The sequence below is a fragment of the Pimephales promelas genome, chromosome 16 (assembly GCF_988280905.1).
Source record: "Pimephales promelas chromosome 16, fPimPro1.hap1.1, whole genome shotgun sequence".
Lineage (NCBI taxonomy): Eukaryota > Metazoa > Chordata > Actinopteri > Cypriniformes > Leuciscidae > Pimephales > Pimephales promelas.
In genome coordinates, this window is record NC_142784.1 from 27,286,913 (window position 1) to 27,314,781 (window position 27,869).

Below are 27,869 nucleotides of genomic sequence, written 5' to 3' on the forward strand. Positions count from 1 at the left end.
CATAACATTGCACATTTGTTTACCTTATCTTTTTAGATATATTTAGTTAGAAATAAACATGGTCAATTTTACAAATATAGTATTTGTCCTTGATTTACCTTAGATGTGCAACAGAGAACGTGAACAGTGAGCACAAACTGGAGGGCAGCAGTTGTAAGGGCACATTTCATCTGTTAATCAGAGCCTTTCTCGGGTTACATCAAGGTCAGACACCAGTGCTGTTCCCACAGGGTGACGTTTGAGTCATGGGAAACCAAACACTCTGACACACACAACCTTTGCTGGAAAAATAAAACAAAAACAAGAAGAAATACACACATAATCCATCTATTAAATTAAGATATTTTTAAAAAATAAGATAAATCAAATTTAGGCTTTTATTTACATATAAACATTAATCGGTGAAACAAAAGCTCAGCTGTAGGCCTATGTTGATGTGTAAGAACAAACCTCATGGGTTCTTGGGAAAGCTCGAATGAACCTCATTGGTTCTTGGGAAAGCTCGAACAAACCTCATTGGTTCTTGCAGAAGCTCAAACGTGCTGCGTAACACGACAATTAACCTCATTTGGTTCTTGCACAGTCCATTGGACTAAACCTCATGTGGATTCATTTTAATTTTTAAAATCTCTTTATGACCTTTTTGAAGCGTTAACGTGGTAGCTTCATGGACTGTCAATGGAGGGACAGAAATCTCTCGTATACACTAACATAAAGTTGATTTGATGTTGGACGTTCCACATTCACAAATTTAGAGACCATCTCTGAAGTTAGATATAACACGTTTCAATAGCATTTAAAGAGAATGACTTACAGTCACAAAACCAGTTTAACCAACTGTAAGTGTTCATGGTATCAGCTATACAGTAATGCTCATTGCACACCTTTTAGATTTTTGATATTTAATAAAATAATTGTCAAATCATGTGTAAAAATGGATATTTATTTCATTTTCAAATGGGCTCAAACACAAAATAGTTTAAAGCACAATAGCATTTGAGGAGAATGACTTACCCTACTAATAAACTAAGTCTTATAAAACATAAGTCTTCATGTAGGTGTCTGGTGTCAAATGCACTTGCACACTTTTAAGTTTTTTATTAACGTAAATTCTTATTAAATGCTATTAAGCTTTCAAAAGGCCAAGCCTTTTGGTAGCCTATAGTGAAATAAATAAATAACAAAATTTACACATGATTTGACGGTTTATTTTAATAAATACCAAAAATCTAAAGTGTGTATCACACCTGAAACCTACAGGAACACTTTACATTTGGTTTTATGATGGTAAGTCATCCTCTACTATGCTATTTAAGTTAGAATCGTGCGTTTTCCCTCCGGTCTGGTGTGTAAACTAACTGCCATTTAATGTGCTTAATTTAACCCTTTATTTAATTATGTTATCAACTAGGGTGATAAGCGGGCACAACAACACGGGGCTGGCAAGTGGTAACACACATGGTTTGAAACTTTCCACACATGCCAGTATGACGAAACAGTAAGGCTATCAACACCAAGAATTGTGCCAAAATTAAACTTTGGAAGATATCACTGAACATTTATTTAATAGCAAAAGTAGGCTACATTTCTGACTTAAGTAAATTTTTCATCTCTGTTTTATGTTTATTTAAGATTAGACAAATCTGATATTATTTTAATCTTATATGTGTTAAGTTGAGATAATGCTGATGCTATTACTTTTATGAATCCCAGATAGCACAAGTCTATTTGATGTGATGTTTACATCTAGAAGACGTATTTTAAGAGTGTTTGCTCATCTGCGATAGGACATTTCCTGTCTGATGTCAAATAGACGTTTAGAAGATAGTGTGTAGTGGATAGTAGTGACTCCCGGACGAAGGCTTGTATGCCGTTGCCGCGTCGGAGTGTTTTTATAGTGATTATGACCAAGCCATAGAAATGCAGGCTTTTTAACTTTTCTAAAGAGAGTGCCTTGGATGTTCCTGTTGATTGCCAGACGTTTAGAAGATGTCTTTAAGATGTAATGATTTCGAATACATGTTAAACTGACATCTTCTAAACGTCTTTGACACCTGACAAGAAACGTCCTATAGACGTATTGCAGATGAGCAAACACTATAAAGATATGTCTTCCAGATGTAAACATCGCATCAAATAGACTTATGCTATCTGGGATTCTATTGAGAAACCATTAGAAAAAAGTGATTAAAAACCTATAAGTCAAAGACCTATATCAATGTCCAGAAATTATTAGTTATGAGTGTTTTGAGGAGTGTTTTTGTTGTCAAACTCAAAAATTATTTTTAAATTATTTAAAAAATGCCATTATTTTAAATGAAAAGTTAATAATTGTAATTCATTTGCAAAACATTTTAGTTTCTCGTGTATATATATATATATTTTTTTTTTTGGATCAGATCAGATAACATTTTAATTAATGTGGGAAAAAATAAATTCTCTCATCCCCACGTGAATTTACACAAACCGAGAAAGTCACAAAGTGTTGGCTGTCCGCCGCTCTCACCCTTCTCCAAATGTTGCTAAATTTGGATCTACTTATCTTATCTTTCTTAACAGTCATGGCATGGGGAGTAAAAAAATATAAAGGAGAGCTCTGTTATAAGACGAGCCATCTGTAGTCAGCCTCCCCTGTTACATTATGGAGGTTTCTTTCATTCTGTGTATCCTCACTGCCATGTCCTTGGGTCCAGCAGATGGACATGTGGTGGCTAATTTCTGGGATTCACCTGATTGCATCAAGTTCTTCTACGAGGAGAAAGTTCCAGACCTGGGAGCTTCCCAGCCGAATGTCGTCCGTTTATGTCAGCGCTTTCTAAACACATATCACTTTACCACACTTTACGACACATACTACCGCATCGCTGTCTATTCTGCATACATCTTTCAGCCAAGTGATGGCGGAGGCAGAGAGAAACGCTGGTTTGTAGAGCCACAGGTGAGTAACCTTCAGAAAGTGATGATTATTTTTTGTGTTTAGTTCCTGCATCATCCAGTTTGTTTCTAACGATAAGAAATTCAATATCAATAAGAAATTCAACTTATGAATACAAAAATACTTATATTCCTATTTTTAATTTTTACACTGTAAAAAAACATGATTAATAGTGACCATTTGTTTTTACATGGCAATTGTAAGCAATATTCAACTTTCTTTATGTTACAAGATTCAACTCATTTTTAAAAGTCAGTTATGTAATTTAAGTTGAAATGACTTAAACATCCATGTTGATTTTACTTAAAAATTTTAAGGCAGCGACTCTTTTTTACAGTGTACTTGTTACTTTGTTTTTTTTTATTTTATTTTTTTTATAAATGTCAGATGTTGTTGTTAGTTATTGTTTAAGTTCTGTTTTACTCTTTAAATGTAGTTGAAATGTAATAAAATGCTGTTTAATGGCAGGTTTCACTGACATTGACACTGTGCTATGTACACACTAATGGTAAAAAAAAATCAATAGCATGTGTTTATACAGAAACTGTAAAACTTTTAAATATTTTAAATATAATAAATGTAATTTAATAAAATAAAAAAAACAAAATAAAATATTAAAATATAATAAAATATTACCCTGGGGAATATTTACTGGAGCTTTTTAGTTTAAAATGAATTATCAATAATTTTCATACTTATTATATTATATTACTGTAATTTATTATATTATATTACTGTAATTTTGACATCTCATTATCCCATCAAAACGATGATGTTTTTACTAGTTGGTGAATCCGACATGGCCAAGTGAAATGGAAGATGGATATCAGCTGTCACAGCAGAACCCGGACATCTATCTGGGAGAGAATCAAGCTTTAAATGAAGACTACACAAACTCTGGATTTGACCGTGGTCACCTAAATCCCAACGGACATCATGCAGGTATAAACCCTATAGTGAAGATTTAGTCTGACCTTTTCAGGGACTGACGTCATACGTTAACATTTAATATTATTACATTTATTGCTAATTTTAAAAGTTACTCTTTAGTATACAAACTATAATATAGGCTACATTAAAAAATTATTTAATGGACGAACACATCCTAAAATCACCTCAAAAGTTGATGAATTTCTGAATTTGAAAAATCTTTCTTTTCTCTCTCTTTCATCATAACCGCTTCCTGTTAGTTCCAAGTCGTAATGCCACCTTCACCCTTACCAATGTGGTGCCTCAAAACCCAACGCTGAACCAGAACGCTTGGAACCAACACGAGCAGAAACTGACCAGTTTGTTTAATGCAAACTGTCATCAGGCGTATGTGCTGGTTGGTGCCATCCCTTCTTCTAACAACTGGATCATCAAAAACAACGTCAAACGGGTGAACATCCCAGAGTACATCTGGAATGCTTACTGCTGCGTCGATCAAAACGGCCGCCCCATCCTAAGCGGCGCTGCGACTGCCCTCAACACAGAGCAGAATGTTGTTGTGGAACGCAGCCTAGATGAGATGGTCAACTTCCTTCAGCAGTTCTCTGATGCACCAGTGAATGAGCTGTTCAGCGGCCAATGCAGAGCTTAGATTAACACCTTCAAATAAACTTTAGCAATAAGGTTTAATTCTGTATTTTCAAGTCACATCATCATTACACAACATTCAGTATCTTTCAAAATAATATGATGAATTCTCTTGGATAAGAGAGGAAAGTACGCCAAATACAAAATGCAAAGCCATACTGAGAGTTTTTTTATTTATTTATTGTAGTACATGTAGTTTTGGGTATTTATGTATATGTTGTGTTTTAAACATGCATATTCAGGTTAACCTTAGCCCACTTGCCCATTAGCCATTCAGAATATTTAAATTATATATATATACGTTTGTGCCTCATATTGATATAACGCATTGCCCATCTACTCACTTATTCGTTCAAATGAAAGACATGAATTCAATAATGTCAATGAAACTCCAGATACCCATATATCATTTTTTATACTTAATCTAACCCCTAATTTATATTAAAACTGAGACGTTCTTATGCATACTGGCTCATAGGATGGTCATTCCACTCAGAGAGATGAGAGATCTTCTCTTCTGTGCTGGGCTGGATGGGCCAGCCCCACGCTTTGAAGAAGGGGGACAAATTCATGTTGACCACCTTGGAGAAGGTCTCAGCATACAGATTCATCTTGCCTGCATTGTCATTTGGCACTCCACCCATAGTATGGTAGGCAGCAAAAACTTTCTTAAAAGCATCCCAGCCAAATTTTTCCTGAAGCTTGAAAAAAAAGAAAGAAAAAAAAGAAAGATGATGGAAGATTACACACACAAATGGGTGTATATATATATATATATATATATATACATAAACAATTAAAATTATATTTCTATATTTATTCATTCCGCATTTTATTGTTAAGTTTTTAAAAATGAACCTTAAAATAATTAATTATTACTTCTAGGGCTCACAAATAATTCATAATTGCTTTAATCTCTCTTTGAAAAATGTCAATACTGGCAATAATGATGTAACCAAAAATGTACATTATCAAACAATGTTATCACATCAAAAACTGTTATACACAGTCTGTTCTTACCTGCATGTAAGTCTCGAGTGCCGTCCACATGCTCCAGGTTTTTAAATCCTTTCCGCCACTGTGATACGCCTTGGCACGAGACTGGCGGTTTTCTGGAGTGATGGCTGGATGAGCATTGGCTCTATCAAATCGCAGAAGTTCCTCATGTACGTACAACGACCACAGGTTGCAGGTGCACTCGGTGGTGTGTGGAGGGAACTCCCAAACTCCACGCTGCTGGTTATGACCCAACTCATGAATGGCTCCCCAAAGACCACTTTTATAGGCTTCCTTTACGTTTATTAGTGGTGGGGCAGAGTTGGAGTGCATCATGATGGGATATCCAGCATGCATGAAACCTAAAGGGGTGAAAAGGGGAACATGTTATCGTCAGGACTGTGAGAATATAATTAGTAATAATCATTGGCATGATTCTGTTGTAACTTGTAATAGTGGTGTTTACTTTATCCCACTGACCGTGAGAGATCTGAACATCTGCAACAAACCGCTCCTTGCGGGGTAACTTGGCAGGCCTTGCTGCCAGGTCAGTTATGCATCTCATTATGGTATCCCAAAATGTAGCCACCTCATCGGGGCAGTCCAGATTCCTTACAAATCCTGATTCTAATGTGATGATGATGTTCTCAAACTCAAGTTCTGCCCAGGGGGCAGGTGCCGAACGGATCCCGCTCACCCAGTCAGCTACACTAGTCTCTCCTGATGGACAGAACAAGTTTCATCATGTACCTTTAAATGTTCGGGATAGAAACCTCACTAATTAATTCAGAATACTTACCAGATTTGAAGTATGGAGCCTGTACTGAGACCTGCACGACAATTTCCACCCCATCCACTTTGCTCTTGGGAGGTGCTATCAGGTAGATGAGGCCTCCCCACAAATTCCAGACCTGGACCATTTCTGTGTCCAAAGGGAATCGCTCATGGACCACAGGAGCCCGTTTCAGGATGTTTGCTCCACCGATGTTATCTGTCTGACAACCAAGCTGCACCTACATAGAGTAAATACTCATGTTAATAACATGCTCTCCAACCCATATTTGCAATACGGTTGTGTCTATAATAACAAGTAGCTATAACATACAGCACAATTCATGTATAGAGTAGATTTTATTGATTACCTGCCAATTTTTCCCAACGATCTCTGGAGGTACCAATATGTACGTCTTCATACCAGGAGAAAGATACAAGCCTGTGCTTATCCATTCCTCACAACCTGAAACACGAAATTTTGTAGTGCTTAAATAGTATAACTTATAAAAGGAATACAATAATTCATCCTGCATTTGGCAAGAAATATTTTGTACCCCCAGTGTTAGCACTGATCCGAACTCTTGCATCAGACACAGTGGGCAAGTTGGGTCTGTCCTTGATGATGTATGGAAGAAGGGCATCAGGATTAGGCGCCACTTTGTATATCTCGGATCCAATCTGGAGCATCAGGTGGTCTTTAGCACGTTCGACAGGACACTTACTGCACACCTGTGGAACACCTACCTCCTTCACTATGTCACAAAGAGTTGCTACTACTGAGGTGTAGGCAGCACTGTCATGAGCACGCATACGAAGGTAACTGGCACAGTCACTGCCCAACTGTTTCAAGCAACCCTGATCATGAGCAGTCAATTCTTGACCCAGGCTTACATGTTCAGCAAACCGCTGCAGCATGCTACGAAAGTGGTACCCCTCTTTACAACTACGCTCTGTATCTAAGGCCTTATATAACCCTCCACCCAAGGTATTGCCTAAGAGACACAATCCCATCTTGTTAAGAATATGATTTCCTGGGTATTCAGTCATCACATTCAAGCCACAGTGGGTCTGAGCCCAATACCAAGCATGACCCCCAATCAGAAGTCCTCCGCCTTCAGCAACAAATTCTTGGATCTCTGCACATCGGGCATCACTGTAGGAGGTGCAGACGTAGACGCTTAGATCTTCTCTGAAGTCAGTCAACTGGCAATCTAAACCTGATTTGCTCAGGACCACGTGGGCTGCTTTGAGGCTGGGTAGGATCCCAATAACACCATTCCGACCCTCATCAAGCCACTTGATAGCATTGATCATGAATGTGGACAGAGAGTCCCGGCACAGGTAGCCTTCATGGGATGCCAGAATTACTCGACCTTGTCCATAATAAGCACCAGCAATGAATGCTTTTTCAGCAGGAGTGACTGCAATGGGGAATGCTAATGGTCCGTGCACCATCACCTCAGATGCTAGAGCCCCTCCTTGGGTGTCAAACTCGGACACACCTTGTAGCAGGAACTCTAGATCATCTTTGAAGTCTTTGCCTATTCTGAAAAAAAAAACAAGATCGATAGTGAATGGTTTGTTAAAGAATGGGTAAAAAGCAAAAATGTGTGCTCAACTTACGAGACAGAAAGCCAACTAGAAGGAATGTTTCTTGGAACGGGAAAGTTGCCAACTTCTCCTGGGAGTTCAGAGAAATAAATTCCTGCAACACTGCACACCTTGTTTCCTGGAAAGTTCTTTAAAGTGTTTTCTTGTGGATGGTCGTGAGACCAACTCCAAGCTTGGCCAGCAATGATCAAACCACCTCCAGCTTTGAGGAAAGCAACCAGATCCTTTGCACAGGTCTCGACACTGTAAGCATCTGTGATGTATATAGCTAAATCATCACGGAAGTCTACGAGCTCTGTCTTGATAGGGCAGTAGTTCAAGTTTTCAGCTACTGAACGTAAACTCCGCTGAACTCCTATTATGCTGGCATCACTGGTACATGGCATAAGCCACATTAGAGCATTCTCTATGAGGCCAGGAAAGCGTGTTAGGTATTCCTCATGTCCCAACACCACTATACGTCCACGACCGTAATGAGATGCAGCCATCAGCACCTGACCTCTTGGATTCATGACAAGTGGAAAAGCTTGTTCACCTATAAGTACGAGATCACTGGGAACTGCTTTCCCTTGGAAATCAAGCTCCTGCAGCCCAGACATGAGAGTGTAGTAATCCTCTTCGCGTGCCATGGTGAATTAGTTCTGTTTTAGTTGGTCAATTCAAATCACAAACACTTTTAAACGGTCTGAACACTGGGTTTGTTCAACCAGAGCTTGTGTATGCAGAACAATGACACCAATTTTCAGTCCTACACAAAGACAGAAATTAGGGACAAAAATCAATTTCAACATATTTAAAAAACAAATAGAAAATGTAATTTTGTAAATGTTTAAAAAATAAATACATTTAAAAAATACATTACATTTAATATACAGTAGTATACACAAATCTGAAATAAACAGACAATTGAAACTTTTCTTCCCATCCGTTCCCAATTGGGACTACAGATGTAAAAATTGCAACTAATAAAAATATGCACACACTCACCTTCTATTCAGCTTTCTACATATCTATACAAACAAGCTCAAATGACTTTCCTTTTTAGCTTTGTGTAACTACTGTGGGAATGTGTTTGTGGCTATGACTACGGCTCACCCACAATGAGCACACCCTAGGAGCACGCCCATACATGCACCTTTTTAACTTTGTTTGTTCATCTAGAAACCGCCATCAACCACTACCTACAGCATTTAGTTTGTATCCTGAGTGAGTATTTGTCCAGAGCTCCCCAAATGACGTGCGAGAGAAAAAACAAGATATCATGGCCACAAATTAATAATTTGTTCCCAGAATTTATTCATTTGTTTCCTGTTGCCCATATTTACAGTCAAGAAAGTCGAAAGTCAAAGCCAGTATGCAGATTTTGACCAGTAATAATTGAAAATTTCACAGGAAATCACTGAGCGTATGATGGGCACAGACTCAGATTTTTAGCTTCAGACTATGAAATATTCTATGTTTTCTTCTATATGTCATGTGTGGGGTTCCATAGATGTAAGACAAAAACAATTGCCACTTTAAAATAAACTGCATTATGCAGAGTAAACAAACTATGTTTATCAAGCCATAATTATTAGCAGGATATCCTATCTCACGATAATACTTGTGTAAATATTTGTCATCGAACAGGCGTAAACAAACTGAATAGCATCATACTATTCTTTTGTCTGTGCACCTTGTACTGATTTTCAGGTACTAAACAAACAAAGTTTTAAATCCCACTTTCAATACAAATACTAGAAAAACAGACTAGCTACTTTTAATTGATGCAATGCAATACGTTGCCAGCTTAAAAATCAAAACGGACAAGTCTTATTTTTTTATGTATTTATAATAAATAAATACAGGACAGATGAAATGACTATCTATCTATCTATCTATCTATCTATCTATCTATCTATCTATCTATCTATCTATCTATCTATCTATCTATCTATCTATCTATCTATCTATCTATCTATCTATCTAGAAGAGAGTTTTTTTTAGAGTTTTTTTTTTGAGCTATACAATAAACCACGTGATAATGTAACTGTCGCCACACTGTTATAGTAGTAACTTTAACTACAGTAAGAGCATCTTGACTAACTGCGACTTCAAATGACATAGGAACCGAACTACGGGCGCCATTGTTCCACATCGGAAATATTTACGAACCGGACCGGACCCGTGAAGAGCGTCCAACAAATGAATTGCAAGTAATATTAAAGTTTTAGACAACAGGTAAGTGCTATTTGGATTATATTTAGTTTAATTTTGGTGGCCTGATTATAATATAAGTTTCAAAGAGAAACTTTGTAGGTTCACACAGACAGCACAGCTTGAGCCTACTAGCTTGAGAGCCTATTTGAATTCCTCTGCTGTCAAAGTCAGACTAAGATGTATATATATATTTTTGCACATGAAACTTTAAAACGAAGTCACGGCATGTAGCTAACGTTAGTTACTTTTCTGTTATCTGTTAAATATTCATAATTAGCTCACTAAATAAATACCAAATGTACAGAATATTTGTCATTTCGCATACAGTTGGACTATTTGAATATTAAATCATTGTTTTCTTACTGTAACTTCTCTCCTCCTGCAGTCCATCTGTTCTCGTCTGTGAATGGCTATGCAGTGCGCACTAGTGAGTGTGAATGGAGCTCGGGTGGAGCTGGCTGATGGTCGAGCTCTTATGTTAGGTCGAGGCCCTGAATCCAGAATTTCAGACAAGAAGTGCTCGAGGCATCAGGGTGGGTTTTCTCACCACACCCAGCCTAGTTATGCAAAAAGTTGTACGCGTCACTTTTGTGTCTGCTCATAACGTAGGCTACTGCTTCTATTTTTGACAGTCAAACTTGTTGCCAACTATGCCAAACAAGAAGTTCTGGTTACGCAGGTAAAAACAAAAACCACAAAAAACAGCATGTTACAATTTACTAAGATTTTATGAAACCAATTATTTTCTTAATAGTTAAATCTAAGAAAGCATAAGTGAGTAACTTACAATCCAATATGTGTTTTTACAGCTCGGGCCCAACCCATCTTCCCTGGACGGTCAGTCTTTGGGTCGTGGCATGTCTGGATGTCTGACATCTGGTTGCACACTGTACTTGGTTGATCAGTCCGATCCGTTCACTGTGGAATTTGTTGGAAATTCAAACGAAAAGCCGTCCTCTCCTCAGAATAGAAATGTGGCAGATGAAAGCAGAGATGGAAAGAAAATCTCAAATGATCCCAAAAGGAGCATCCTGGATTTCTTTTCTAAATCTTCAAAAAAGGTATCAAGATAATTCATGGTAGTGAAACTGTTTGAGGAAATATTAAAAAAAAGTTAAAAAAAAAAAAAATGGAAAGAAATGGACACTTCAACAAGGATGCACTATTTCTATTTCAAATTAATGTTCTTTTGAACTTTAGGATTTATATATATATATTCCATCTCTCTGTGTGTGTGTGTATATATGTTTTGTGTGTATATGTGTATATGTTTGGGGATTTTTTTGTAAGGTCATCCTCCCAAATTGCTCTTGTGAACACATTTCTGCACATTTCTTTGACATCAGTATTTTTGCTGCATTTTAATAAGTTAAATATATTTTGCTAATAATATATAAACGTTATCTAACAGTTTTACAGAATGAAATATAAATGTTGGCACATGGAAATTCTTTACCATAATTGAATGGCTATAATGCATTTCCTCATTCTGAATTTTATGTAGATGTCATTTAATTTCTGATTTCAATTAATCAATTGTAGTTATTTATTCATATAGTTTTTGAAGTGTTTATAATAATATTGTATTCATGATTTAGAAACACCGTTATATCGTTCTGTGTGTTTTTTAGGAGACAGGCAAGAAACATTGAGTTAGGAAAAAAATATTGAAGAATACATTAATAAGATAAAAGGTTACTTAATTCAAGTCTGCAGGAGTGTATAAATTCATAAAAGACACATAACAATTAGTGAGAAATTTACATTTTCCATTTCTGTAATACAGCCATTTTCAAACACTTTCAACCCATTTTTTCCTTTTTAAATTATTATTATTAAAGTTGATTTATGTCATAAAATCAAAGGAAATATCCCATAAAACCTTGGCTTTTGTTTCTCAGGCAACAAAACGACCTCACAGCCCAGAGAAGGATGACACTCGCATGAAACGAGTGCGTGACGATGAGGATGATGAAGATGAGCAGACCTCATCTGAGAAAAAGCTTAAGCAATTACAAGCATTTGCTGAGAGAGAGAGTGATAAAAACCTGGCACCACCAACTATCAAACCCAGCGCCCCGTCTTCCACTTGCTCTCAGAGTCACTGGCAACAAATCGGCAGCCTTATGCTGTTCACTGCAGCTGGGGTTCCAGAAAGCTCCAAAGTAAGACAGTTTATTCAGCACATAGTGTTTAATTGTTCAGCACATAATGTTTATTCAGCACATAATGTTTATTCACCACATAGTGTTTATTTGTTCAGCACATAATGTTTATTCAGCACATAGTGTTTATTTGTTCAGCACATAGTGTTTATTCAGCACATGGTGTTTGTTCAGCATAGAATATTTGAATTTGGATTGAATTTATTTATTTTAAAAGAGACACATTAATTAATTATCATGAGCAAGTCCATCGTGTAAATGTGCCGGACTTAGCCATACAGGCTATTTTTCATCCGTAGTCCCTGGCAGTCCTTAAAATATAAAACAAAAACAAACAAACAAATAACATATAAAAACACATTCCAACAAGCATAACCATAATCAAAGTATATTAATACAAATACAGAATGCCTTTAGATATAAGGAGACAAACGCAAGGTACTACTCCAAATTATGGAAACATAATTGATTATCCTTTAAGCATTGTATTATGGATGCAGAAAAAGAAGGGAAAGATGTAATATTTCTTAAATTTGTAGGTATATTATTCCAGGCATGTGTAGGTTTAACCATCAAAACCATTATGCTTCTAGAATGTTTCATGCTGTTTTTTGTGATTCAGGTCGCAGGTTTTGACATTGACGGCTGCATTATCACTACAAAGTCTGGGAAAGTATTTCCCACAAGTCCAGATGACTGGAGGTGAGTCTGGTTGAAGAACTTGCTATAACCTGCCGCTGTTTGTTGTCTCTCACTTGATGATGTTTTACTCTTGTTTAGGATTCTCTTCCCAGAGATTCAGCCCAGACTGGCCAGTCTGTTGAAGAAAGGATACAAGGTGCCTCCTACTCCATTATCACTCGTTGATGTTGTCAGTATAAGATAATGTTTCATAACACAAGTTAGAGCATCATTAAATGTCCATTTGGTTTTACTTTGCTCTGTTTAGGTGGTATTTTTCACCAATCAGATGGGAATATCTCGAGGAAAACTCAGACCGGAGGTGTTCAAGTCCAAAGCTGAGGATATTCTACAGACACTTCAGTTGCCCATCCAGGTTAAAGACACACTCACTACATGCACTACTGTTCAGAAGTCTGGGGTCTGTAAGATTATTACCATCACACATATCACCCTGTAGCCCAAGACTGGTTACCCACTGAAGCTAAGCAGGGCTGAGCCAGGTCAGTACCTGGTTGGGAGACCTGCTGTGTGATTGAGGCCAGTAGAGGGCGCTCACCCTGTGGTCTGTGTGGGTCCTAACACCCCGGTATAGTGATGGGGACACTATACTGATGAAGAGCGCCTTCGGGTGAGACGTTAAACCGAGCTCCTGACTCTCTGATCATTAAAAATCCCAGATTGTCCTTCGAAAAAGAGTAGGGGTTTATCTCCAGCATCCTGGCCAAATTAGCCCAGTGTCCTCTGTTCATCATCATGGCATCCCCATATATACTCATTGGCTTCATCACTCTGTCTCCTCTCCACCAGTAAGCTGGCGTGTGATGGGCGTTCTGATGCAATATGGCTGCCATCGCATCATCCAGGTGGTGCTGCACAATGGTGGTGGTTGAGGAGATTTCCTCCCTTCTATGTAAAGCGCTTTGAGTACCCAGAAAAGCGCTATATATATGTAACGAATTATTTTAATGTTTATGAAAAAAATCTTGTGCTTACCAGGGCTGCATTTATTTGAGCAAAAATACTGTCAAAACAGTAATATTGTGATCGATTCATACCATTTAAAAGAACCATTTTCAAAGCTAAATCTTCTGCATCATTACTCCAGTCTTCAGGGTCACTAGGTTTTACTTATTATTATTATTATCAAAAGTTGTGGATTTTTTTTTTGTGTGGAAACCGTGATAAAAAAAATAAATAAAAACACCATTTATTTGGAATAGAAATATTTTCTAACATTATTAATGTCTTAGCAATTATTGACCAATATGACCAATTATTATTATTACCTTACTGACCCCGAACCTTTGAATGGGAGCATAAGCAGTGTAGTAGATGTATTTCCCTTAACTTATTTACGAATGGGAACACGACACGTTGTCTTTTTTTTCAGGTGTTTGTTTCCACAGCCCCTGGTATTTACAGAAAGCCTGTTATCGGAATGTGGGAACATCTGTGTGAGAAGGTGAATCACTATTGTGGTTATTTCTCGTTGTCTATTACAGGAATTACATTTTAAAGTATCATTTGCTTTACATTACATACAAGCAGCAAGTTCAGTCCCAGTAGCCTATGTATGTTAAGACACTGTTGTGTTTTGCAGGCGAATGGTGGAGTGACAATAGATGTGTCACAGAGCTTCTATGTAGGAGGTGAGCTAAATCAAGTTCATTCAAGTCTAAGGCCCTGTTTACACCTGGTATTAAGTTTTGCGTTTTGGTCGATCGGATCACAAGTAGATGGCCCTAAATAAAGGTGTAAACGGGGTCTAAAACGTTCTGAGCTTGTCCACGCATTCGACCGGATTGCTTTCATTGTGTAAACAGTCATGTGGTCAAATGTGTTCAAACATATTCGTAAATGCTATGGGAAGCGCTAACCAGACAGGATTTACACGTAGTTGGCTGAAGACCCAAGTTTGGTTTGAAGACAACATACCAAGCCTAATGCTCACCATCACTGATTTCTTACATGCACTCAGTCACCGTGTTCGGTGTGATCTTCCGGCTGTCAGAAGAGAAACATAAGCTGCTGCTCTCTGTATGTTTTCCATTTTCAAACATCTCGCTACCTTTCGGCACGCCGATTACTCTGACACTTTAAATAAAGTGCAACCAAAAACATTGGTTTACATTTTTATTTTATGTATTTTATTTCCTGCACATAGTGCAAAATGACCCAATAACATTTCAGATTTACATGCTCACTTATGGTTTTCCCATATTTACAGATGCAGCAGGCCGTCCTGCTAACTGGGCCCCAGGGAAAAAGAAGAAAGACTTCTCCTGCAGTGACAGACTGGTAATGACGTTAACTGCGGTCTTCATTACTCTTAGGGAGATTGAATTTGTTACTGTTATTAAGAGTTACTGCATTTTATAATAAACTGTAAATCACGTGTAATAGATTTACTCTGGTTTGGCCACAAGAGGGCATGGTAGTGTTTTTCTTGCTCCATTTTAGCATAATAAAAAAGGGAAACTTTAGGCTTTTGACAAAACACTGTTTTTTCCCCCTTATCTCTTGTGCCCTCAGTTTGCCCTCAACATTGGTCTTCAGTTTCACACCCCAGAGGAATACTTCTTGGGCTGGAAACCCGCTCCGTTCAGCTTGCCAGAGTTTGACCCCGTAAACGATTGGTCTTTTTGAATGTTTTTGTTTCACTTACACGTTTTCCACTGTCTATTGTGTTATTTATGTACTGTGTTATTTACATGCATGGTTATTTATGTTTTGTACCTTAGTCGGGTACTTCACACTGCCATTTAAAAGTTTTGGGTCAGTAAGATTTTTTTTTTTTAAAGAAACTAGTACTTTAATTCAGGAAAGATTAAAAGATTAAATTGATCAAAATTGGCACTAAATACATGTATAATGTTACAAAAATTATACATTTTTAAAAAATGCTGCTCTTTTCATTAATCAAAGAAAAAACTGTTTTCATTATTAATCATACGAAATGTTTCTTGAGCTGCAAATCAGCATATTAGAATGATTTCTGAAGGATCATGTGACACTGAAGAGTAATGATGCTGAAAATTCACCTCTGCGTCACTGAAATAAATTTAATTTTAAAATATAGTTTACTAAATTACTCTAAATAAGCTTTAGTATTATTTTTGGTCAAATAAATGCAGCCTTGGTGAGCATAAGAGACTTCTTTCAAAAATATTTAGAAATGTTACTGGCCCAAACTTTTTGGACATTACTGTACTAAAAATCTGTAATAATGTTTTGTGTTCTTGTATCATTGTCCAGAGGAAATTAGACTCCAAAATGCGTCTTCACGATCCTCCTGATACATCCCTCACATCTACCAAACAGGAAGTCATTGTATCAGTGGGATTCCCTGGATGTGAGCCTTTTTTTCCAGTGTTTGTTTTTTCTTCTTACTCCTACTGAGTGAACAATAACTTATGATAAAACCTTGTTTTTTTTTTGCGGGGTTTTTTTGCAGCGGGCAAATCCACATTCTTCCAGACACACATCATTCCAAAGGGCTATGCATATGTGAACAGGGTGAGTTGTTACATTGCTAACACAACAAGAAGTAGATCTCCAAGAGCAGGAACGAGCAAATTTGGAGGATTTAAATGTGTATAACATCTTGTTTTGACTGCCTTTGAATGCTGTGACATCTGCACATGAACTCTAGGACATGCTTGGCTCCTGGCAGCAGTGTGTGTCAGCCTGTGAACGGGCTCTGAAGGAAGGCAATAGCGTAGCGGTGGATAACACTAACCCTGACCCCGAGTCGAGAAAAAGGTGCCTACCTCTGTTTCCAAAGCAGATGCTAATTTTTTTTTGTCTCTTCAACTGAAATGGCACCATTAATGATTGTCTCCACAGATATATAGATGTCAGCCAAAGCGCTGGAGTCCCCTGCAGGTGTTTCAATTTCTCAACCAGTCTGGAACAAGCAAAGCATAACAACAGGGTATCTGTCTTTACTGTAGTGTTTTACATTAATAATACTTATTTATTATTGCAGTATTTACCAGTATTATAAATTATTCACATGAGATCAACCAATTGCAAACCATAACCATCCAATCAATTCCCAATTGACAAAATCAAGTCCCGCCCTAAAATTTTTTTTTCTCATATCTCATTGGAGAAGCCCTTTCACTCAGATATATGCCACCACAGTGAAGAAGTTTCACAGTGACTTTAAATATAAAATTGTGTCTAAAAATGATACCATTTTACTAACTCTAAAAATGCATAAGAACTTAAGTCCAGAAATGCAAAGTTAGTCACTGATTGATGTCTTGTTTTTTTTTGCTGTAGTTTCGTGACATGATTCCTTCTGCCACAAAGCATGTTCATGTCAATGACATGGTGATTCACAGCTACAAGTGAGTGAACAGCAGCAAGCTGAGCTTATTCCATTGTACCAGATCATTTTGCCAGGAAATCAGACCTTTGAACAAGCTTCTTTATCTTTTATCTTTATTTGCTATCTCGTACAAGCCGATTGGTGTCTGACTTTTTCTTGTTCTCTGTAGGAAAAAATTTGTGGCACCCAGTTTATCTGAGGGCTTCTCTGAAATCCTGCAGATTCATTTTGTGCCTAGTTTCAGTGACAAAAGATCAGAGTTCCTCTTCAGGCAGTTCTCTGAGGGCTGAGTCTTACATTTGAGCCAAAAATGAAGAACAAAAAAAGGCTTAACAACCCAGCAGAAGGAAAAAATAACTGAAAATTCAGAACATGATTGAAAATACAGTGCTAATTTAAATATTGTGTTAAATTGTCTTCTCTCAATTTTACACTTGCCTTTCACTGTCTTTAATTTGTTGCTTTTTAAATGTTGTTTGGTAAATGTTTTCATAGCTGTTAAAATCAACCTGCTGTTATGAAGACACGACAAATAAAACTGTAAAAATAATTGAGAAAACAATTCAGTTTGATCAAAAACAATTAACTTGCTTCAATATTTTCCAGGCATGATTAGGCATGATTTATGTTTTTTGGGGTTTTTCTCGTCTGTTAAAGACTTTATTTATAGCTGAGATTTTTTTCAAAAGCAAATATCAGAAAGCAGATATTCAAAATATTGTATTTGTGTGCTATACATATCTGGAGTCCCAGCTTAAGGCTGGCCCACACTAAAAGACTTTTAAAATAGTGTGTGAAAAGCTGAGATGTGACGACAGGCAAAGCGTCTGTAGTTTTAAGACTGCTTTTTATAGAAAATGCAAGAGAAAAAAAGAAAAAGGTTTATATGTCGCTCGCCATCTGATCGGGGTTCCCCAACAACCCCAATAATATCCAACTGCATAACCAAAACATCTTTTTTTGTTTTGGGATTATTGGAAGGGGAGAATTGGGCCCAAAATCAGAATGATTATCTTGTGGGTGCCTAGTTTAATGCATCAAGATTCTTACTTTTTTGTGTGATTTACACATAAAGTGTTGCAGCTTAACCCTCTCACAACGTTTCGGAAACTTTGTTGAGTAATTATGTCTCAACTGCATCAGAAATGAGTAAGCATCAAGTTGAATGTGGCATAATAGTTCGAAAACGTACAGAAACTTATTCGTTTTAAGATTTTTTTTATATATATAATATACACGCTCACCTAAAGAATTATTAGGAACGCCATACTAATACTGTGTTTGACCCCCTTTCACTGCCTTAATTCCACGTGGCATTGATTCAACAAGTTGCTGAAAGCATTCTTTAGAAATGTTGGCCCATATTGATAGGATAGCATCTTGCAGTTGATGGAGATTTGTGGGATGCACATCCAGGGCACGAAACTCCCGTTCCACCACATCCCAAAGATGCTCTATTGGGTTGAGAACTGGTGACTGTGGGGGCCATTTTAGTACAGTGAACTCATTGTCATGTTCAAGAAACAATTTTAAAATGATTCGAGCTTCGTGACATGGTGCATTATCCTGTTGGAAGTAGCCATCAGAGGATGGGTACATGGTGGCCATAAAGGGATGGACATGGTCAGAAACAATGGCCGTGGCATTTAAACGATGCCCAATTGGCACTAAGGGGCCTAAAGAGTGCCAAGAAAACATCCTCCACACCATTACACCACCACCACCAGCCTGAACAGTGGTAACAAGGCTGAATGATGGATCCATGTTCTCATTCTGTTTACGCCAAATTCTGATTTTACCATCTGAATGTCTCAACAGAAATCGAGACTCATCAGACCAGGCAACATTTTTCCAGTCTTTAACTGTCCAATTTTAGTGAGCTCTTGCAAATTGTAGCATCTTTTTCCTATTTGTAGTGGAGAAAAGTGGTACCCGGTGGGGTCTTCTGCTATTGTAGCCCATCCGCCTCAAGGTTGTGCGTGTTGTGGCTTCACAAATGCTTTTCTGCATACCTCGGTTGTAACGAGTGGTTATTTCAGTCAAATTTGCTCTTCTATCAGCTTCAATCAGTCGGCCCATTCTCCTCTGACCTCAAGGCATTTTCACCCACAGGACTGCCACATACTGGATGTTTTTCCCTTTTCACTCTATTCTTTGTAAACCCAATGGCTGTGCGTGAAAATCCCAGTAAATGTAGATTGTGAAATACTCAGACCGGCCCATCTGGCGCCAACAACCAACCATATATATATATATATATATATACTCCCAGTTCAAATCTTTGTGTACACAGGTTTTATAAATGAGGCCCATGGTGCACACTGACTTCATCATGTTTCCTTTACATTACTTGTGCTATACTACCATGAGGTAATGACTTAATGGCTGAAAGATCTATTGTCATTTTCCAGTAGTTGCATTTTTAACTTAGACTATGATTTTCCTCAGGATCATTATATACCTTGTACAGCCCCCTTATATAACTATATGACTGGATAGTTGCATTATAATTACCATGTCTGGCAAAAAGCACAATAACAGTTGAATCATCACAATGAGATCTAATGACACAATAAAGTCCTCATAAAAAATGCCATGACTGAACCCAAATGGCCCTTATGTTTTTTCAAATGCACAATCAGCCTGTCCATAAAGCCATACAGGAAATTTCCTACAACCCCATAGAGCTATGATCCGCAAACACGACAGGGTTAAGATACAGTGAGGCATAGTGATGTTTATATCTACTGTATAAACAAGTGGAAGGTGGTGAAACACTTCATCATGATTAAAAAAAAGATACAAATTCTTAACTGATATCAGACATACAGTAAATCATAATATATATGTTATACACAAAATATTTCATCAAAGGGTACTTTCTTTCTAGGGTACACAACAATAGCTAAGCAAAAAAATGCTGCCAATAAAACATGCTGCTAACAAAACAGCTGCCAATATCTGAGTCTAAATTGTATTATATGCCTTTAGAACACAAACATTTTCAATATAAACAAATCTAAAAATTTACCAAACTGTATTTTGTATTTTTTGCCAAGCATGTGGTGAACAACTAAACTCATTAAAGTAATTGTAACAGAAGGATTTTCTTTGCTTCAGTTATTAATGTTGGTTGTAGTCTAAGAAACAGGACGTTATCTTTGTTTCAACGCATACAATGTGATCGCAACAATACCAATAATCACCACAGTTGCCAGACGACTGTTTTCAAAATGATTAAGCTCATCTCAGAGGATTGAAGGTTATAATAATGAAAGCATGTTTGTTTGCAGGTTAGGTTAATGTTTTTGCATACTTGCATGCTTTCTGAGACATCAAGGATGAGACAAACAACCCGATGCATTCCACAATTTTGAAAGATGGCGCTGGTGGAGAAGACGGTTTTGGTTTCAGAGAACTTTATCAACAGAATCACAGAATATATTTATGTTTCACTGCCCATGTGGTTACAGCAGCAACAAAGCATATGACCATAGTGACCACACACAAAGAAATGACAAGAACTGTCAAATTCATGCCTGGGTTTGATATTCCTTGGGGTTTTGGATCAGGGAGGATCTTTGAAGCTTGAGCAATGTTGGAGGTTTCAGATTTCACATTTTCTTTGTCCTCAGACTGAACAGCAAAAAAGAATGTGGTGCTATTTTGGATTGTGAAACTGAAATTGAATGAGTGCTGTTCAACTGATCCAGCCTCGTGCGGTGAAACGGCAGTTGTGTTGAATACATGACCATTGCTGAAGCTTTCTCGAAGCATTTGAAGGTCATTGCTCCACCTGATCTCGTAGGATTTAGCTTAAAGGAAAGAAATATGTCATGAAGACAATAAAATGAAAAGTATTTTAAATTCTGGTATAGTAATTGTGTGCTTTACCTGTCCCTTGGTCGAGGTCCTCACCAGGAGCCGTCCAGCTGAGAAGCACAGAGTCCTCCTGGATCTCAGCACTCAGATCTGTGATTTTGTTAGGTGGGAAGTTTGGTGGGGGTGAGCCTGATAAATCCACTGTAAAACTCTCTCCAGTGGCTGTTCTGGTAAAGCTTCCGACCTCAAGTGGTTCCTCAGAAACTGGAGGCTTTGGAGGGTTCAGCTCCACCACACCTGAAATTAGAGGAACAACATGAAAAATGTAGTTGAGGAAAGTCTGAACAGTTTGCTTTAGGAGTCTCAATCTCACGGTTTACCGTTTACCACATATCCAGGTACGTATGGGGCACCACCCCTTTTTTGGAAAGTAAATCTGGCTTGTTCGTCTTGATTCGTCACTCTCACTTTCAAGCTGCTTCTCCCATTTGTCATCTGTGTGAAATATCTGGAATAGACGCCATCATCTTTGAAAGCATCTGCTCCTGTAAAACCATAAAGTACTTTTGAATAAATAGTGTAAATCTGGGTTGATTGCACACTTGAAACAAAAATGATGGGTAATGTACCAGCTCCATTGTCCAGGAGTTGTATTTCTTGTGTAGACCCAGTTTCAGACTCCAGCGTAGCCCAGACTTCGGCCTTTATTATAGGCTTGTAATTCTGACTGACCTCAGCAAACACTATCATGGGTTTAGTGCCATCACTTAACTGCTGGTTCATTTGGGCTTTGACTATAATAGGGGGAACATCAGCACGCGCCGCTTGACTTGTTGCTGTTATAGTCAGAGACTGAAGTGTTGGACTTTGGATGCTGTACTTCCAGTCCCCAGTCTACCAAACACACAGTAGTATTATTAGATAAATAATGAATGAAAAAGTTTTAGGAAAGTTGATGAAATCATACCTCTGCAGTTCCTAGAACTTTTAAAGTGACTGTTTTTGCTGATTCATCATGACTCATCTGTACTTCATTGTAGGTTGAGCCACTTGGTGACTGTATGAAAATGTGAGGTAAGCCTTTTTCATAGATTATTGTAAAGCTGGTTTTGGTACCAATGGTCTGATCCACTGATATTGTCCCATTGAACCAGTCTGATGTTTTTTTTCCCACACTGTCTATCTAAAGCGGTGATACAAATGAAATATTAGTACATTTTTAATAATCTTAAAGTCATTTTCCATGGGCAATGAGCGGTCACTTGTCAAACCTGAACTGGGTCTTTTGTTTGATCTCCTGTTGGTATTGTAAGTGAAGAAAATCCATTCAGTAGCTGATTAGAGAGAATGTCATCACTGGCTGTGATAAATTTCCCCCCTATTTACAACATAGAATAAAATGTAAGAAATATGCACTGGATAAACAAGCATTCATAATATGAATAAAATTATTTAGGCCTACTATATTATGTGACAGTGACAGATCAAGTCAAGTCAAGTCATCTTCATTTATATAGCTCTTTCAACAATGTAGATTGTTCCAAAGTGGCTTTACAGTGATAATAGGTAAATAATAAATTAAAGTAACAGATTTGTTTGGCTTTATTGCAGCTCTAAAATAAAGTTATGTTCCAGTTAAAGTTAGTTTTGATTGATTCTCTTTCTTCGCAACGATCATCAGTTAATAATTTAGGGGCCGCTAACAAGACACCGTTTTAACAAAAAACTTTTAAAAAGGTGTTGTTCACTTTTAAAAATAAAAACTTTTGCTGATAATTTACTCACCCCCATGCCATCCAAGATGTCCACGTCTTTCTTTCTTCAGTCGAAAAGAAATTAAGGTTTTTGATGAAAACATTCCAGGATTTTTCTCCATATAATGGACCTCATTGGGAACCAAACGGTTCAAGGTCAAAGCAGCTTCAAGGGGCTTTAAACGACACCAGACGATGAATAAGGGTCTTATCTAGGACCCTTTGAGTCATGACTCGAAAAAAGATTTGTTCATTTTTATGAACGAGTTTAAACCGGAGAGTCACGAACGCTCATCACAGAACAGAGCAAGGCGAGCATTTGTGCTTATAAAACTTTTTTATTTATTTTTTAAATGAGCGATTGTTTCGCAAGATAAGACCCTTATTCATCGTCTGGTGATGTTTAAAGCCCTTTGAAGCTGCACTGAAACTCTCATTTGGACCTTGAACCGTTTGGCTCCCAATGAAGTCCATTATATGGAGAAAATCCTGGAATGTTTTCATCAAAAACCTTAATTTCTCTTCAACTGAAGAAAGAAAGACGTGGACATCTTGGATGACATGGGGGTGAGTAAATTATCAGCAAAAGTTTTTTTTTAAAAGTGAACTACTCCTTTCAGTTCTCTCTACGCAAACTTTAAAAAACGCGAACCTGTGAAAACGCTGATAGCGTGCACATGCACATTAAGAGTTCATTCTAGGTGAGCTTTTGAATATATGTGTGCAGGTATATAGTCCTTCCTTGAAAAAACTACTCTCAACAAACGACTTGTCTGGCTTTAAAATTTATAATACAGAATTTTATCGCTTCAGCGTAGCCATGCTTGTGGGTCGATATCAGAAATATGTAGGCTAAGTTTGCAAATTATCGAATGTGTTGATTGAATATCAGAACTTATTTTTTCCGGATTCTGACACAGAGTTAACGCAACACAATTGTCACACTTGCGCGACCTGCAGTTTGAAAACTGGTCAAAGTAGGCATTGTGAAATTTTTCATTGCAACTTTTTCTGGAACAATGCACTTCAATATGCAACAATGTTACTTACCAGTTTTGTCAGCCATTTTCCTCAGTGCTTTATCTGCTTTATCACCCAAAGCTATTGTGTGTATAATGGCACCACTTTCAATTGCGCCCGGAACACAACTATTAAGGTCGTCTGACGCTTCACCATCTGTCAGAAAAATGATTTCATCCCCTAACACATCCCCATTGTCTTTTTTGAGTACCTTTAAGTTTTAAAGACAAATACAGAACATTAGCGTAAAACAAACTGTAGGCTTTATATTTAACACATCATATGATTAATTTAATACCTGTAAGCCTAGCGTGAGGCCTTTACACATGTATGTCCCTCCATTTGCTGTGTTTGGCAACAGTTTGATGAGTTTTTCTCGTGTGGAGTCGTTGTCAATAGTAGTCAAGGGGCTCAGAGTTGAAGCATCAGAACTAAAGGACACAATTCCAACACTGGCTTGATCCTCAATGATGTTCCGCAGGAAATATGTGGCAGCCTGCTGTAGTCGAAGGATTCTGGAGCCCTAGAAAGTAAGATACTAGTTTTTATGCTTTCTCAGGTTTCAAAATGATTAAGCTCATCTTAGAGGATTGAAGGTTATAATAATGAAAGTATGTTTGTTTGCAGGTTAGGTTAATGTTTTTGCATACTTGCATGCTTCCTGAGACATCAAGGATGAGACAAACAACCCGATGCATTCGCTGCACAATTTTGAAAGATGGCGCTGGTGGAGAGGACGGCATTGGTTTCAGAGAACGAAGCGCGTCTTTATCCACAGAATCCTCAAATATAACAGTCCGTGTTGCTTTGTTGCCACATTTTTTATTTTGCAAGTTTGGGGCTTCATAATTGTGATCGTTTTCATGACAAAATGAGATCACCTGAAACCAAATATTTCGAAAAATTTCTTAAAGGGTTAGTTCACCCAAAAATGAAAATTAAGTCATTAATTACTCACCCCCATGCTGTTCCAACCCCGTAAGACCTTCGTTCATCTTCGGAACACAAATAAAGATATTTTTGATTGAATCTGAGAGCTGGATCAGTCCTACATAGACTGCCTAAGGGACTGGCTCTTGACGGCCCATAAAGTCATTAAAGAAAGGTTTAAATATTCCATGTGCCTACAGCGGCTCAATTATAAGTTTATCAAGCGACGAGACTACTTTTTGTGCGAAAAAAAAAACATAAATAACGACTTTATTCCACTATTCCATTACTTCCTTATGGGCGCATGCGCGAGAACTGAGACGAGGACGTTCTCATTCGTCTACTTCTTGTTACCGGCTGCTCACCGCTTAGGAGTTTTACCGCCACCTACCGTATAAAATGATGATCCATATATAAGGCGCTCCGGATTATAAGGAACACTGTCGTTTTTTGAGAAGATTAAAGGCTTTTAAGTGCACCTTATAGTGCGGAAAATACGCAAATTGAAAAGCGTATGTACAGCGCGCATCTTCCTCTGCTTGTAAACAGAAAGTTTTGCGCTTCCAGCCAGTGTTGTAATCGAGACCACCTCACTCGAGTCCGAGTCGACACCGAGACCAGAGAGAGTCGAGTCCGAGTCAAGACCGAGTCCATAGAGAGTCGAGTCCGAGTCGAGTCCGAGACCAGAGACGGTCGAGTCCGAGACCAGTGAGGGTTGATTACCTAATTTACTTTTTATTTACTTATTTACTTTTTTTTTTTTTTACTGAATTTACTTAGAGTTTAAAAAATATGATCAGTTTAGGGTAAAAAGGCCACATAGTAGGTGGTGTTAAAAGTAATTTTATTACAATTTGTCATGCGCAGTTGCGCACTAGAAAATCACCAATCACTGGGCGTGTCAATCAATTTAAAGAAATATTTTATTAACATACATTAATAATCATGAAAAATATTTTGAATTGAACTCGAATGAACTCGGGAATAATTCCGAGTCCTAAAAAAAAAAATGTTCGAGTACGAGTCAATTCCGAGTCCAAATGGACACGAGTCCATGACAAGACCAAGACCATTAAAATATGGTCTCGAGACCGAGTCCGAGACGAGTCCGAGTCTCGAGTACTACAACACTGCTTCCAGCTATATCAGCACATCATTTTATACGGTAGGGGGCGGTAAAACTCCTAAGCGGTGAGCAGCCGGTAACAAGAAGTAGACGAATGAGAACGTCCTCGTCTCAGTTCTCACGCATGCGCCCATAAGGAAGTAATGGAATAGTCGAATAAAGTCGTTATTTATGTTTTTTTCGCACAAAAAGTAGTCTCGTCGCTTGATAAACTTATAATTGAGCCGCTGTAGGCACATGGAATATTTAAACCTTTCTTTAATGACTTTATGGGCCGTCAAGAGCCAGTCCCTTAGGCAGTCTATGTAGGACTGATCTAGCTCTCAGATTCAATCAAAAATATCTTTATTTGTGTTCCGAAGATGAACGAAGGTCTTACGGGGTTGGTACAGCATGGAGGTGAGTAATTAATGACTTAATTTTCATTTTTGGGTGAACTAACCCTTTAATTCCATATGTTTGCATGCAATGCACTGCAAAAGACCAAAGATAAATATAGCATGTCAACATGTAAAATTTGTACTTACAGAATCCAGGCTTGGGAAGAACATTATGGAGCTGTCTGTTTTTTGATATTTGTTTGGAAAAAACTTGCACCCCTTAGTCGGTAGTAAAGTTTTTGGATCTGTGTGGCACGGTTCAAGTGATTCATCATAAAGCTGACCTTCAATGTTGTTGCTACACCTAAAGGTAAGCAAGAAAATCCATGGTTGAAAAAAACATACAAGGATATTTTAATAATAATACGCTTTCTTTTTGTTAAAGTTGTACGACCTTGTAGCTTCAATATGGCCATTTGACTGGTAGAATGGCTGTGTTTCACTGTATTCATCAAACACGCCCCATCTCAGATGAGCCCATTCATGCACAAAGACCCTTCCTGCAAACAAATATACAAACTTTCTTGTTAATACAACAAACAGATTACTGCATTAACTTGGATAAATATTGAAGGATAACAAATGACATTCACCTCTTGACCCATAAAGCTTAATGGCTGTGTCGTCTTTGAGAAAGTTTGGTGTGAAATGAATGTACTGACCCTCAACTCCACATTCACCATACTGATGAGTGTAGGGTTCATCACCGTATGCTGGTTTAGCAGTATCAATTATTATTTTTGCCTGCATTTCACATAGAAATAGCGTCAGCAGTATGTTAAATTGTTAATATTTGACACGTAAAATGGCATGATTCTCTGTACCTTTTCAAAGGACTCTGTTCTTGCTCTGGTAAAATCCTTACTTTTCCAGTGGGGTGGAACTAGTATCGTTGCTTCTTTGAAATAAACCTTTTTATCCAGTGCTCGATGAAGATGAAACGACCCTTCAGTGACCATGTCCTGTCAGAAGGACAAACGAGGAAAAACTCAAAATGCGTGCAGTTTTAATTAGAAATAATTATACGTTAATTTGTTCATTCAAATACTGTTAGTGAAACTTGATTATATATTTCTTTCTAAATGTTCTTTAAAAACGGCAAAAATTCACCTTGATTTGATCAATGAGCGTGTTATCCTGTGGCACTTTTGAACTGATCGCAATGATAATGTCAACATAACCATTTCCATCTAGTTGGATTCCAGTGGAGGTGGACGACAGCATCGTCCATAATAACACAAACACCGTTCTTGAGTCCATAGCTGTAGAGTTTAGATGAACAGAAACTGTAGAGTTTATATTATCAGATATAAGTGGGTGTGTGCTTCAATGTCATGCAGGGCTGGACTAATCTGCCAACCTCATGACTCATTTAAAAAACAAGATGTATATACTTCATAATATACTAAATTTGCTCTCAAGGCTGGTACATTTGTAAAGTGTTGCCTTACTCTTAATTAGTTTATTTGGTGCAATATGTAGTGCTTAACATGTGTTGGGTGTGTGCTTCTCTCAAACACCAGGAGAGAGCATGTTGCAGTGAACAGATGTAATTCTAG

At 37.7% G+C, this 27,869-nt stretch overlaps 4 protein-coding genes across 6 annotated transcripts; 2 read left to right on the plus strand and 2 right to left on the minus strand.

Moving 5' to 3' along the window:
• Positions 1-2,606: 2,606 nt before the first annotated feature.
• LOC120478777 (endonuclease domain-containing 1 protein) lies at positions 2,607-4,562 on the plus strand. Its single transcript, XM_039670895.2, has 3 exons — positions 2,607-2,938; positions 3,721-3,877; positions 4,126-4,562. The coding sequence occupies exons 1-3, from the start codon at positions 2,642-2,644 to the stop codon at positions 4,515-4,517; spliced, it is 846 nt and encodes a 281-aa protein (XP_039526829.2). The 5' UTR covers positions 2,607-2,641; the 3' UTR covers positions 4,518-4,562.
• On the minus strand, positions 4,533-10,967 carry LOC120478775 (TRPM8 channel-associated factor homolog). 3 transcript variants are annotated; one of them, XM_089121382.1, is made up of 8 exons: positions 10,881-10,967; positions 7,907-8,642; positions 6,838-7,829; positions 6,652-6,746; positions 6,309-6,522; positions 5,990-6,229; positions 5,534-5,871; positions 4,533-5,214 (listed from the first exon to the last, which is right to left on the minus strand). In XM_089121382.1, the coding sequence occupies exons 2-8, from the start codon at positions 8,521-8,523 to the stop codon at positions 4,972-4,974; spliced, it is 2,739 nt and encodes a 912-aa protein (XP_088977508.1). In that variant the 5' UTR covers positions 8,524-8,642; positions 10,881-10,967; the 3' UTR covers positions 4,533-4,971. The 3 variants fall into 3 exon arrangements, with proteins under 3 accessions (XP_088977508.1, XP_039526827.2, XP_088977510.1); XM_039670893.2 differs by lacking the exon at positions 10,881-10,967 and adding an exon at positions 10,457-10,596; XM_089121384.1 differs by lacking the exon at positions 10,881-10,967 and adding an exon at positions 8,882-8,977.
• On the plus strand, positions 10,487-17,828 carry pnkp (polynucleotide kinase 3'-phosphatase). The gene is made up of 17 exons (XM_039670894.2): positions 10,487-10,626; positions 10,726-10,772; positions 10,903-11,154; positions 11,995-12,258; positions 12,881-12,960; positions 13,039-13,096; positions 13,208-13,315; positions 14,333-14,404; positions 14,543-14,591; positions 15,170-15,240; positions 15,475-15,567; positions 16,198-16,294; positions 16,397-16,458; positions 16,595-16,704; positions 16,789-16,876; positions 17,230-17,297; positions 17,448-17,828. Exons 1-17 carry the CDS (start codon positions 10,500-10,502, stop codon positions 17,566-17,568), a joined length of 1,767 nt encoding a protein of 588 aa, XP_039526828.2. The 5' UTR covers positions 10,487-10,499; the 3' UTR covers positions 17,569-17,828.
• Positions 17,829-19,995: 2,167 nt separating this feature from the next.
• clca5.2 (chloride channel accessory 5, tandem duplicate 2) lies at positions 19,996-27,591 on the minus strand. Its single transcript, XM_039671058.2, has 14 exons — positions 27,421-27,591; positions 27,135-27,272; positions 26,904-27,054; positions 26,705-26,810; positions 26,458-26,614; positions 24,525-24,755; positions 24,173-24,397; positions 23,905-24,085; positions 22,372-22,478; positions 22,068-22,283; positions 21,730-21,994; positions 21,481-21,645; positions 21,173-21,397; positions 19,996-21,093 (listed from the first exon to the last, which is right to left on the minus strand). Exons 1-14 carry the CDS (start codon positions 27,568-27,570, stop codon positions 20,711-20,713), a joined length of 2,700 nt encoding a protein of 899 aa, XP_039526992.2. The 5' UTR covers positions 27,571-27,591; the 3' UTR covers positions 19,996-20,710.
• Between the last annotated feature and the right edge of the window lie 278 nt (positions 27,592-27,869).